A 14,278-nucleotide genomic window follows, 5' to 3' on the forward strand; every position below is an offset into this window, starting at 1 on the left:
CACACATGGTAACTCGTAAGCTGGCACGAGGTATTAAACCCGTGTTATAACGATTGTCGTTTTCCGGCCACGCGAGGATAAAGTACGCTACATTCATATTATTTGTACCAGGTTGACACATACGAGAAAATGTACTGCGAAGTTGAAGAGATCAATCCAATTGCTGTGTTTGATTCGTGGTTTAAAGTTGATGCAAAACCTTTCAAACAAGCCCTGCTTAACATTATTAAGAGATGGAGTTTTATGTTCAAACAACATCTTATTGACCATGTAACTAACAGGTAAGTCATATTATATAGTTATAATAATACTTTACTGAGGAACATGTTTGAATTTTAGGTATATGATTGTTAAATGTTGTCATATGATTATACAAGTTTTGTTTTTTTAATGAATAAAAATATATCTGAATTTTTTTTAGTTTTTTTAAATAATTAAGAACTAAAACTATCAAGGAAAGGACAACAATAATGGTGCATGTAGAAAAACACGCATTAAAAAAAGATGCAATATATAGGTCTTTTTGACTCTTTTATTATCTTTTTTTATAGCTTATCCGATCTTGAGAAGTTTATCAAAGTAGTTGACAAAGGAATGGCAATTGAAGTAATTGAAGATTTGGATTACGACACATTGGTGGCCCTTATTGAAAATCTGAGAGTAAGTCCATTGTTCTGAAAATAATTTTTTGTACACATGACCAATTACTGATCAGGTTTAAATTACTTGTACTTGACAAATTACTTGTATTTTTTTTAAATTTTTTACTTTTTGAGGTTCTTCATGTTTTTATTTTCAGGATGTAAAATCAAGGCAAAGCACGACGGATGAAATGTTTGAACCTCTCAAACAAACAATTGAACTTCTTAAAACTTATGATCAAGAAATGCCTGAAGATATTCATAAGCAGCTTGAGGTATGGGTGACAGTTCCTTCTTTTCTTGCTTGTAAATCATCGGAAAACTATGGTCTGCAGGCTAGTTCTGGCTTTTACATGCATTTGGAGTACCATGCTTTATTAGGAATTATTTCATTCACTAAATTCCTATTTCTGCTGCCATATATGACTCTCACAGCCTACATGTCAAATTGAATACAAATCTAACTAAGAAATTTTCTTTTATAAAGTTGGATCAAAAAAAGAAGAAGAATTTCCGCATTTTATTTTTTTTAATTGACATATTTTAACAGACCTAAAAATGCTCTTTTTTCTATATTAAGAGACCTACATACCTTTTTACCAGTTCCACATTTTCTTCCATTTTAAATTCCCAATTTCGGGCTTTTTCGAGTATGTTCCGCACTGTCAAACTTACCTTTATGTTGCAGGAACTTCCAGAGAAATGGAACAACACAAAGAAAACAGCGGCAACTGTCAAGCAAGCAGTGGCTCCTCTTCAGTCAAATGAAGTTGCAATTCTCAGAAGAAAGTGCAGCACATTTGATGTAATTTAGTTTTATGCCATAGTTATTTAATCCATTGATGTATTTCCCAATTTTAGATTCAATTTTACTGTTATCATCTTTCAGTAAAACTGTAAAAAATGTATCATGTTAACGTATGGTACCAAAAAAACATTTACTCCTATAAAATTTACTTCATATAACCTTCACTTTTTCTGTAATTTTACCGTACTTTTCCGTTTACAGGTCTAGCAACACAAATTGTTACCAAAAGCTTTTACTCCTACAAAAATTTACTTCATATAACCTCTACCTAGCTGTAATTTTACCGTACTTTTCCGTTTATAGGTCCAGCAACACGAATTCCGTGAGCGATTCCGAAAAGAAGCTCCGTTCCGTTTCGCGGCTGACCGCCCATACCAAACGCTTGACCGATGTCATGGGGAAATCACCGGAATGGAGAATGAGATGAAGAAGTTGTACGAGTCGGCGGCCATCTTTGAAATTAACGCCCCTGACTTTAAACAGATTAAGCAATGCAGAAGAGAGGTATGTTGTTGTTTTTTTTATATTTAATGCATAAGTTTTGAATAAAGTTTGATTTTTGATATTTACTATGTAATTTGAAGTATTCATTATAATATTAATTATATTTTTAGTCGTTGGTTGATGGGCAAGCAAAATTCTTGTAAATAAGTTCGATACCCAAAAAGTGACATTTAAGGGTTAACACTTATATATGGATATGATGCATATGAAGTTTATACACTTACTTTTCTATTGCCAGAAAAAGATAAACAAGCAATACTGGATAATGTTAGTTTATTACTGTATGGTAAAGTTATATACAGTAGGGTAGGAAAGACAGGACACCTTTAGCACACAATATCCAAATATCTTAATTTTGTTTTGAACTATTAACAATAGTCAATGTAATTTGTGTGAATCTGGTTTAATCATTTTTAAATGTTTTTTGTTTGCTACCAAATGAAACGATAAAATCAAATGAATAGGTGTCCCATCTTCCCCCACCCTACTATATTAAAACAAAAAAAATGAAAAAAAAAACAGTACAACTTAGTAATTTACTTTATAAAATATTTTGCTTTTGCTTTTTGAAAACTATGCTGCCTGAATATTTTATTTATATTGTTTATCATCAGGTTATTCTCCTGAAATCACTGTGGGACATGATAACTCTGGTTAAAACTAGTATTGAAGATTGGAAGAAGACAAAGTGGTCGAACATCAATGTAGAACAGATGGAACTTGATTGCAAGAAATTCGCCAAAGATATTCGTGCCTTAGATAAAGAAGTAAACAATTTTTTTTAATTTTTAAAGATATATTTATAATTTTTTTAATTTTTAAACATATAGTTATACTTTTTTGTATTTAAAAAAAATTTTTTTTTTTTAATTTTTAAAGGTATATTTCTAATTTTTAAACATACTGTTCTACTTTTTAAAGATATATTTCTAACATGTTTTCTTCGAATTTTTAAACAATTTTTTTTTGTTAAAATTAAGGCTATTCAGCAACTACAGTTTTTTCTAAATATTTTAGCTTTTTAATATGTAAAAATAATAACGATTTGTATCTTCGACTATGCTGGCAAATATTTAGAAATACTTTAAACAAAAAGACAGGATATAGCGTTAAAGCAACAGTTGTTAAAACACGCTGACAATTAAAAATATATTTACATTTAATCTTTAAAAAAATAAGCGCGGTCGCTACACCTAGCAGACAAACGAGCCATTTATGTTTAAATATTACCAAGTTAAACTTGTAATACAAACAAAAGTGTCAGAAATAAATATTCTAGATGCGGCCGTCAAACAAGCCATTTATGTTTAACTAATATCAACTTCTAATAGAAACAAAAGTGTGCGTAAAGAGTAAAAAATGTAATTAATTTCCTAGATGCGTGCATGGGATTCATTCGGTGGACTTGATTCTGTAGTAAAGAACATGCTTACTTCATTAAGAGCTGTCAGTGAGCTTCAAAACCCAGCTATACGTGACAGGCATTGGCAACAACTCATGCAAGCTACAAAGGTTGGTATGGAAGTTAGTTGGAGTGGAAGGGTTTTTAAAACAGTCATTCTTAAACTATTACCCACAAGCAGTAATTGCCTACAAAGTTACATACTTGGTAACTCGTAAGCTGGCACGAGGTGTATGAAACAAAACACCCCTGTTTAACGACTGTCGTTTTCCGGCAATTTGAGAACAAAGCAAGTTACATTCATTTATTCATTACAAAAGTTTGGTTAATCTAGGTTTGCAAAGGAGATGTATGTTTGGTAATCTGTTTTGGTATCCCCTATTTAATTATAAGGTTTTTTTCTGTTTTAAATACATAAAATTATTTCTTCATAAAAATATGAACATAAAACAATCATAATCATGAAGTTATCGTCGTTATAGAAACATTACATGAATAGCAATTTGATATTTGCAAAAATATTTTACCCATGATAAGATTGTATGAACTGAACTGACATGAAAAAAGAACTTGAATGAAAAATTTCATGACCAAAAATGTTGTAAAATTTTCAACTCCTTGTAAAAAGATCAAATATATATAAACTCATAAAATTAAATTTGCTTGAAAAAATGATATTGTAAAAATATGAAATAAAAAATGAATTTGCATGAAATTTTGTTTTTTTACGAACAATAATGTTGTAAAATAACAAATCTTTGCAAAAATGTCAAATATATATAAACTCATGAAATTAAATTTGCTTGAAAAAATGATATTGTAAAAATATAAAATGCTCATGTAAAAAAAATTTGCATAATTTTTTTTTATTAATAATAATGTTAATAAAAATCACAAATCTCCATTTTCTAAAACCTAACCCATTTACCAGGTGAAATTCTCAATGGATGAGGAGACTACTCTGGCTGATCTTCTCATGCTCAACCTTCATAACTTTGAAGATGAAGTTCGAGGTATCGTGGATAAATCGGTGAAAGAAATGGGAATGGAAAAGGTGGGGAAAGTTTTAACCTGTTTGTAGTTTGAATATATAGTGGGGTGGGGGAAGACGGGACACCTGAACATTTTATTTTCTTGTCCCATTTGGTAGGAAGCAAAGTACATTCAAAGAATTATATAACTGTATTCTTACGATTCCCATAGACAGTTGTAAGTTGTTTAAAATATGATCAGGATATTTAGATAATGTGTGCTAAAGGTGTCCTATCTTCCTCCACAGTACTATATGTTAGGGTATGGGTTAAAACAAATTTTAACACAAATTTTGTATTGGAATAGAACAATGATATAAAAACAGGGATCGGAAGTACGAGTTGGTTTAATAAACATCTGAATAATTGTAACAACATCTTTCGGTAACATACAGAATATAAGGCTACATAGGCTTAATTTAATTATTGTATTTCTTATTTCAATCATTTTCAAATTTTTAATGCAACAAATACTGCATTAAAATTATATATATTTTTTTTGCAGATTTTGAAAGAACTTGACATCACTTGGGGGAGTATGGAGTTCAAATACGAACCACACACTCGTACCAAGATACCCCTGCTTCAATCAGATGAAGAACTTATTGAAACACTTGAGGAGAACCAGGTATGCAGTGCACGACTGCAAGGTGTTTCAATTACTCCTAGTTTATTTGTGTAACAAACTTTTTTGTGTCAGACAAAATTATCGGAAAAAGAAATATAATTTTCTGGCGGTCATATAAAAACAATTACTGTATCATATTTCATTTACCATTATTATATTTCATTTACCATTAAGAACAATTTGGTGGTATTAGCGAAAATTTTCTAAAAAGTAAAAATAATTTTTTTGGCAGTCATATAAAAACAATCACTGTATCATATTACAGTTACTATTACTTTATTTGCAAACGAACAATTTTTGTATTAGCCAAAATTTCTAAACGGTAAAGTAATTATTTGGCAGTCATATAAAAACAATCACTGTATCATATTACAGTTACTATTACTTTATTTGCAACGAACAATTTTTTGTATTAGCCAAAATTTCTAAACGGTAAAGTAATTATTTGGCAGTCATATAAAAACAATCGCTGAAAGATATTTCATTTACTTTATTTGCAACGAACAGTTTTGTCTTGGCAAAAATTATCTAAAGTCGTAAAATAATTTTTTTGACAGTTGTATAAAAACAATCGCTGTAAGATATTTCAGTTACCATTACTTTATTTGCAAGTATTGCGAAAGAACAATTTTGTGGGGGTAGTCAAGTTTATCTTAAAAAGAAAAGAAAATTTCTGGCAATCACATGTAGTATGTAATATGTCACCCATGTTATACATACGAGTGGTCATATCATGCAATAAATAAGTGAAATTTATTCTTGATTCAACCATATAAACAACATAAAAATACAATATAAACAAAGGACTTAGAAAAGGTCTCAAATTTATTCCTTACCAAAACCACAACTCTCAATAACAAACCCCCAGGTCCAGGTTCAAAACCTGATGCCATGAGTTCAACTTCAAAACAAACTTTATTTGTTTAAAAACAAAAGCCCAAATTTTATTTGTTGAAAAAACGCAGGTCCAACTTCAAAACTTGATGACATCGAAATACATCGCATACTTCCTTGACCAAGTATCAAGCTGGCAGAAGAGTTTATCTACTGCAGATTCAGTGATCACGATCTGGTTTGAGGTCCAGCGTACCTGGTCATACCTGGAAGCAATCTTCATTGGATCAGAGGACATTCGTTCCCAACTTCCGGAAGATTCCAAACGATTTGAGGGAATTGACATCGACTTTAAGGTAAATTGTTTGTGGGGCTTAAACATTGTTTTAAGTTAGCACAGTGGTTGGCCTGCCTGGTAATGGGTTCAAGGCTCGTCGTTGCTACAATTGTTGGCGTATGTGTCCTTGTGCGAGACACTTAACAGCAATTGCTTCAACCCAGTGGTCACTAATAGGTTATCCTTATTATCAGCCATATATAAAATAATAATCACCCACAAAGTAATACTTGTAAACTGGCACGAGATGTATAAACACTGGTGTTTCAACAACTGTTGTTTTTCGTCTACCTGGAGATAAGGCATTCACTCATACTGCCAATGATTTTTCTTGTAATAGTGGGGCCTTTTTAGTTTTTATTGTTTTAATCTGTTTTTATAGTATCTATTTTTTTTTTACTCAGGTATTGCAAGTAGTTTAAATAGAAAAATAATACTTGAAACGACTATTTAAAAGTTATGTACATTGTAAAGTAATAATAAAATTGAAACTTCTGAGATATTTAAAAAAAAACTCTTGTGAAACGATTTTTAACAACTGGTGTATATGACCATTATAAAACTTTCTTATTTTACCCAGGAACTCGTTGCACAAATGAAAGCCACGCCAAATGTGGTAAAAGCAACCAATAAGCCTGGTTTGTATGAAAAACTTGAAGATTTACAAAATCGTCTTGCACTTTGTGAGAAAGCATTAGCTGAATACTTGGACACCAAACGTCTCGCTTTCCCCAGGTTTTACTTCGTCTCTTCTGCTGATCTTCTTGACATTCTTTCTAATGGTAAGATTTATTGCTATGTATAATATTTTCCCATTTTCTTCAAATGTTAATTGCAAATTGTTTGTGTTAGTTATTAAAAAATATTAATGTATTAGTGGCTCATCTGGTAGTGTATTTCCAACGTTTCGTCTGCCATACGACAAGACTTCATCAGAAAATTCACTACGTTTTTATACCATATGAGCCAATAATACATTATTTATACCATGCCTGGTAGCAGAAGTAACAGAATAAAAAATGTTATTTAGATTTTCAAACTTTTTAGGGGCACTGTACTTGCTTCCCCGAAATTTAATAAAAACACTTGTATTTTTATCCTTTTTGTGAAATAATTTAGTTTCACAGCACACCTGACCCCGCTCCATGACATAACAGTGTGCATGTGCTTTGAAACCAGTCATTTATATATTTAATTTGTTTTGAATCCGTATTAATTTTAGTACATTGACATGTACAAATGACTCATTTTAACAATGAATTTGACTCACAAAAATACATTTTTTTCACAAATACAAAGTTACTTTGACATTTCACAGAACCCAGTTATTTAAAATCCTCTTAAAAATTAATGTTGAATTTGTTTTAATTTTAGTATGTTGACATGTACAAATGATTTATTTTAACAATGAATTTGACTCACAAAAACCCAATTTTTTGTATACTTCTACAAAAACAAAGTTACCTTAACATTTCACAGAACCGAGTTATTCAAAATCTTCTTAAAAATTAATGTTGTATATTTTGGTATGTTGCGATACACATATGACTAGTTTTTACAATGAAATTGGTTCACAAAAAGTAACTTTTCAGGAACAAACCCTGTTGCTGTATCCCGTCATCTTGCAAAGTTATTTGACAACATGGCACAACTCAAGTTTAAAGAGGATGAAGCAGGAAATCCAACCAAAACTGCTCTCGGGATGTACAGTAAAGAAAAAGAGTGAGTTTTTGGGAAAAAAAAGTTAAAATATCAGTTGTTAAAGTTACTTAGACTAAATTTCAATCCTTAGTAGTTATTTTGTGATATAATGTTTAATTGGATGCTTTTAGAAAACTTCTAAAGTGTTGTATATACCTTTGAGCTGATATTTTTTTAATTAGTTTTCTCATTTTAATTTAAATATTAATTTGGTTATTTTAAATTGATTTTATCAGTATAATGCATTACTTATGTTGATTTCCACCAATATAATGCTTTATTTATAAAAAAAATCTGGTTTGGGCCATTTTAGTTTCCAAAAAATTGTGACTAATATGTAAAACAATGTGTTTGAAACTAATCTATTAAAGTACTTTCAACTAAATATCCAAACTCAGGTACGTTGACTTTGACAAGCCATGCGAGTGTGTTGGTCCAGTGGAAAACTGGTTGAACACTTTAATGGAAATCATGAGATCAACTGTAAGACAGGAAATGACAGAAGGAGTGGTCACTTACGAGGAGAAACCACGAGAACAATGGATTTTCGACTACCCTGCTCAGGTAGAGTTTTTTTTGAAATATGTATATTTTTAGATAAGGTTTATAAAAGTATAAGATTTACTTTACTAGCTAGGTTTTATGCTTTTTTTTGCCCCCCAAAAATATTTACAGAAAAATGTGTTAAAATGTACTATAGGCTTTGTTAATGGAACTTTGGAGTTGTATTTGTAAAGGCAATAGTTTACTGACAAAGCCATTTTGTACCCCAAATAAATTTAAAAGAATTTCCCAACTAAAATCCAGTCCATCCCATATAGTATGTGGAATTTCTGAAATATAAGCAAAAATGTTTATTTTGTTATTAGTGTTAATTTGTTGTGATTTCCTATTTAAATTCTTTAGTTAAATAAATATAAAACACTTTTGGTGTTTTTTTTTTGTTAGAATAATAAGATGTTTGGATAAGTCTACTCTACAGAGACACCTTGTGATTCATAACGTTCAATATCTTTACCATTAGGTGTCTCTCCTGGGCACACAGATATGGTGGACCACAGAGGTAAATATTTCATTTGCTCGACTGGAGGAAGGATACGAGAACGCCATGAAGGATTATTACAAGAAACAGGTAAAACCACGCAAAGTGTTTTACACAGCCGTTTTCAAAAATATACATTTTATTTTTGATCTTCTTAATCTCTTTGTGTCTTTGTGTCACACCACATTTAAAACTATAAAGATTTATCATTTTACGCAACTTTTAATGCCGTACTTGAGCTTTCATGGTACACCAGTGTATTGCAAAACACCCATTTTGTATTTATCTGGACAATCGCACAATTTGAATACCCAAGAACTAAAATATCGGTGTTGGCACAACAGTTGGGGTGTTTGTCTCTAACCCAGAAGCCACTGGTTCAAGGCTCGTTGTGGCTACCAACCCAGAGGTTAGGGGTTCAAGGCTCATCATTGCTACTATTGATTTTTTGCAGATAAATCAGTTGAATACATTGATTGGTTTATTAATTGGTGATTTGACAAAGAACGATCGTCAAAACATCATGACCATCTGCACCATTGACGTGCATGCTAAGGATGTGGTGGGAAAACTCATTGATCAAAAGGTTTAAAAATTTCATGGTTTGACTGTTTAGTTATAACAGTAAATTTTCTTAATCGTAGCTTATGATTTAAACAGTTTCCATAACAATTTTTTTCTTAATTTTTTTTTAGTTTTCTCAAAAGCCTTTTTTACTTGTGGTATCTAAACGAATAATCAAAAGGTTGAATTGTTTACTTTGTCTAAATCTAAATCCTACGATTTCCATCTAAACCCTACAATTTCTATCTAAACCCTAATATTTCCATCTAAACCCTAATATTTCCATCTAAACCCCAATATTCCTATCTAAACCCCAATATTCCTATCTAAACCCTAATATTTCTATTTAAACCCTAATATTTCTATCTAAACCCTAATATTTCTAGATTGACAGCGCACAAGCTTTCTTGTGGCTCTCACAACTTCGTCTTCGATGGGATGACAAACTCAACCATGTGTTTGCGAACATATGTGACGCTCAGTTCCTTTATTCATATGAATACCTCGGCTGCACACCACGTCTGGTGATCACGCCTCTAACAGATAGGTAGGTTTAGCTCCTATAAGGAATTAAACTCTTTTTTCCTTTTCTATTTTGTTGCTAGGAAGTTTACAAGTAGGTAGTTTAGTTTTGGCTCTTTAATAAAAAAAAGATTCCTTATTTTATTTATTTTTTGTTGATGTGTGTTTTTTTTTCAGCATTATGCTTAAGGTGTTCTGTATATTATAGACATATATAGACATGCTGAATATTATACACAAGTTACACCTGTGATGTATATTATAGACATAAAGGGTCTATACTCTGGTAGAGTATTACCTTTTCATCACTGTTTTTAATGGTTGTTTTAACTTGGTATATTTGTTATTGGTTGGTTAGTTTTGTCAATACGTTTAAGGGGTTATAATATTTTTAACGAAGAGTTAGAACATACCGAATAAACAACAGTCGAAAACGCGCTTACAGTTAAATACATGTTTACTTTTAATTTAAAGAAAATAGTGGTCGCTACATCTAGCAGACAAACTTTGTGTCTTTTTAAGAATCTATTTTATACAGATTTAGAATCTATGTTATAGAAAATGTTTAAGATACTTTGTTGTCAAATTAGATATATAGTAGGATAGGGGAAGACGTGACACCTTTAGCACGCAATATTTAAATATCCTAATCGTGTTTTTTAAACAATTAACAACGGTCGAGTCATGAGGATACATTTTTATAATTAGTTGAATATTCTTTGTTTACTACCAAATGGTACGAGAAAATAGAATGAAAAGGTGTCTCATCTTCCCTACCCTACTATACCAAAAATTACTGTTAGGAACTGCATATAAATACTTTAACACCCCCCCTCCAGATGCTACATCACTTTGACCCAGTCACTTCATTTAACCATGAGTGGAGCACCCGCTGGACCAGCAGGAACAGGTAAAACTGAAACTACAAAAGATCTGGGTCGTGCACTTGGTATGATGGTGTATGTGTTCAATTGCTCGGAACAGATGGATTACAAATCCATTGGAAATATTTACAAGGTAAAATATTTATGTATATTTTTTAAAATGTGGTATTTTTAAATGAGTTTTGAGCTGTATGTTTATGTGATGTTTTTAGAATTTTGAGTTCTATGTTTTTGGGTGTAGTGGTTGTGTCCTATATTTAACGTTTGGTGTAAAATCTTGGTTTTATTTTGCCTATAATTTACAGCTTTGTAACTAACTGAAACTACACTAATGAAGTTAGGTTTATTGTATTGTCTGTAGGGTGTAACGGTCACGCCTTTTATCCAAAACAATATTTTTTCTTTTTTACCAATAAGTGTGTTTTAAAAACTGTCGTTTTACCGTTACTACCCGTCTTTTCGCTCTTGTAAGCGCTCCTGTTCTTCGATATCGTGACCAAAGAAACAAAATAAATTTCATTCATTCATTCAAGTTATTTTAAAAAGTGTGTAAGATTTTGAATTTAGGAAAGTATTTTATTTTTAAATTTCCAAATCTACATTTTGCCAAAAATATTAATACAAATACTTTTTGTTTAAAATTCTTCTTTTTTTCAGGGTTTAGCGCAAACTGGTGCGTGGGGATGCTTTGATGAATTCAACAGAATTTCAGTTGAAGTGTTATCTGTTGTGGCTGTGCAGGTACTTTATGTTTATTAGTAATATTACAATATACATGGTATCTCGTAAGCTGGCATGAGGTGTATGAACACCTGTGTTATAACAACTGTCGTTTTCCGGCCACGCTAAAATAACGTAAGTTACATTCATTTATTTGATATAGTAGGGTGGGGGGAGCAGGACACTTTTAGCACATAATATCCAAATATCCTGATCATGTTTTAAACAATTAACAACAGTCTATGGAAGTAGTGAAGATATGGTTTTATACTTCTTTGAATGTTCTTTGTTTGCTACCAAATGGGACGAAAAAATAGAATGAAAAGGAGTCTCATCTTCCCCCACCTTACTAAATTTATATTTATAAAACAACACTTTACAATGTATTACTATAAAAAATACATAATCTATTTTTTTGGAAGAATGAATGAACGTAACTTATGTTATTTAAGGTAACAGGGTAATGATAGTGAGTATAACATGAGTGTTTATTTCATACAGCTCGTAATCGTTCCGATTTACCATAAATGTAACTAGTAACTATGGGTGATTAGTGTTGTGAGAAATTTTTTTCAATTTTTTTCTCATTTTATTAATTTTCGAATACTAATTAATCTAACAATTAAGAAATGTTTAAATGAAACTATAACTGTTTTTTATTTTTAAATACTTTATTTTTATTCTTTATTTAACTATTTGTAGAAATTTTTACCTATAAACAGTATAATTTTCAATATTAATAAAATGCATTAAACTATAGGTTAAAATAAAATTTTTTGTATGCAAACAGCTAAATGTATAATCTTATACAAGAAATAAGAAAATTCTACCTTTCATGTTATTTTAATAAAAAAAGATAAAAAATTCCCCTGTCTATGATATTTTAATAAAAAAAGATGAAAAAATTCTACTGTCTGTGTTATTTTAATAAAAAAAATTCTTCTTTTTAAAGTATTTCATACTTTTTTACCCCGCAGGTTAAAACCATTCAAGATGCAATCAAAGAAAAGCGTGACAAATTTGACTTCTTGGGTGAAAATATTCGATTAGTTCCATCGGTTGGTCTCTTCATTACCATGAACCCTGGTTATGCCGGTCGAACTGAACTACCTGAGAATCTGAAGGCTTTATTTAGGTATGTGGAAGTTATTTATTTGTTTATTAACATTTTTAGAAATTTAGGTGCATAGAATCAAACTTCTTCACTTTAAGGGCTTCAAGAACTGCAATTAGGGTCTGGTAACAGAATTTTAAATGGATTTTACCCAAAAAAACTTTTACTGCGTGTTTTTTTACACAAATATGCCCACAGTATTACCCTATCCTAACATTTTTAAAACATTTTTATTTTTGTTTTCTATTTTTTCGACTTCATCTTAACCTCTCCCAACAAAGCTATAGAGTTGCTTTTGTCACGATCAAAACACAAACTTTAAACACAGATATAAACTCATTTAAATTACCTATCCAAACATTTTTCCATTAATTAGGAAAAAAAAGTTTTTGTTTTTGTAATTATAAAACCTGACCCATATTTTTAAAATTTTAAATATAAAACCTGACCCATGTTTAAAAAAATTTAAATTTAAAACCTATACAAACATAAAACCTGAACAAATATAAACCTGACCAAAACCCATCACACAGACCCTGTGCAATGGTGGTTCCTGACTTTGCCATGATATGCGAGATCATGTTGGTGGCAGAAGGTTTTATCGACAACAGGCTTCTCGCCCGTAAATTCATCACCTTGTACACATTATGCCGGGAACTGCTATCCAAGCAAGACCATTATGATTGGGGGTTAAGGGCAATCAAGTCTGTACTGGTCGTAGCTGGTGCTTTGAAAAGAAGTGATCCAGGTAGAGCAGAGGACCAGGTAAGTGAATTTTTAACACTTTGTTGAAATTTTTACACACAATTTTTTCTTTGCGTACACTTTTATTTCTATTACAAGTTTAGCTTAAATTAAAATAAATGGCTTGTTTGTCCGCTAGGTGTAGCGACCACGCTTATTTTAACTAACTAAATATAAAAATGTTTTGAACTGTAAGGGTGTTTTAACAACTGTTGTTTTGTCGCTATATCCTGTCTTTTTGTTTAAAATATTTCTAAATCTTCGCTACTGTAATCGAAGAGACAAATAAAAGTTATTATTATTATACAATTTTAGAAATTTTCTTCATACTTAGTAAATTACAAGTACCATGACACAATAGTTAGCGTTCCTGCCTCTAATTCAGAGGTAATGGGTTCAAGGCTCGTCGCCAGAAAAATACAATAAAAATCACCAACAAAGTAACATTTGTGGTTACTCGTGAGCTGACCAGAGGTGTATAAAACAGAACACCTGTGTTATGGCAACTGTCGTTTTCCGGCCACGCGAGAATAAAGCAAGTTACATTACATTCCGGGTTAAGCATTATTTTTTAAAAATTTAGTTGACAGACAGTTAATTCAACTGCTCTGTAATACATAAGCATAACCTTATTGTCTGACAAACTCTGGGACAATGTCATGTGATACTTCTGTAACAACAATTATTGTTGTATAGTTTCTTTGTTGGATAAAATCTAATTTTGAAATCCTCATATAGGTCTTGATGCGAGCTCTTCGTGACTTCAACATCCCTAAGATCGTTACTGATGATCTTCCTGTCT

The 14,278-nt window shown here is 31.1% G+C and overlaps 1 protein-coding gene across 1 annotated transcript in view; it reads left to right on the forward strand.

Annotated features, from left to right (window-relative positions):
* LOC100186139 (dynein beta chain, ciliary) overlaps positions 1-14,278 on the forward strand; it is a 66,234-nt gene that overhangs the window by 16,697 nt on the left and 35,259 nt on the right. Inside the window, exons 23-43 of the mRNA XM_026836464.1 lie at positions 112-281; positions 552-660; positions 800-916; positions 1,330-1,446; positions 1,753-1,953; positions 2,568-2,720; positions 3,331-3,465; positions 4,287-4,409; positions 4,892-5,014; positions 5,980-6,204; positions 6,766-6,967; positions 7,778-7,907; positions 8,285-8,450; positions 8,911-9,018; positions 9,383-9,514; positions 9,879-10,039; positions 10,854-11,031; positions 11,556-11,639; positions 12,596-12,753; positions 13,266-13,497; positions 14,215-14,274. Coding sequence (XP_026692265.1) covers positions 112-281; positions 552-660; positions 800-916; positions 1,330-1,446; positions 1,753-1,953; positions 2,568-2,720; positions 3,331-3,465; positions 4,287-4,409; positions 4,892-5,014; positions 5,980-6,204; positions 6,766-6,967; positions 7,778-7,907; positions 8,285-8,450; positions 8,911-9,018; positions 9,383-9,514; positions 9,879-10,039; positions 10,854-11,031; positions 11,556-11,639; positions 12,596-12,753; positions 13,266-13,497; positions 14,215-14,274 — 3,084 coding nt within the window. The remainder of the gene's footprint in view (positions 1-111; positions 282-551; positions 661-799; positions 917-1,329; positions 1,447-1,752; positions 1,954-2,567; positions 2,721-3,330; positions 3,466-4,286; positions 4,410-4,891; positions 5,015-5,979; positions 6,205-6,765; positions 6,968-7,777; positions 7,908-8,284; positions 8,451-8,910; positions 9,019-9,382; positions 9,515-9,878; positions 10,040-10,853; positions 11,032-11,555; positions 11,640-12,595; positions 12,754-13,265; positions 13,498-14,214; positions 14,275-14,278) is intronic.

This window comes from Ciona intestinalis, chromosome 10 (assembly GCF_000224145.3).
Source record: "Ciona intestinalis chromosome 10, KH, whole genome shotgun sequence".
In the NCBI taxonomy this organism is placed as follows: Eukaryota; Metazoa; Chordata; class Ascidiacea; order Phlebobranchia; family Cionidae; genus Ciona; species Ciona intestinalis.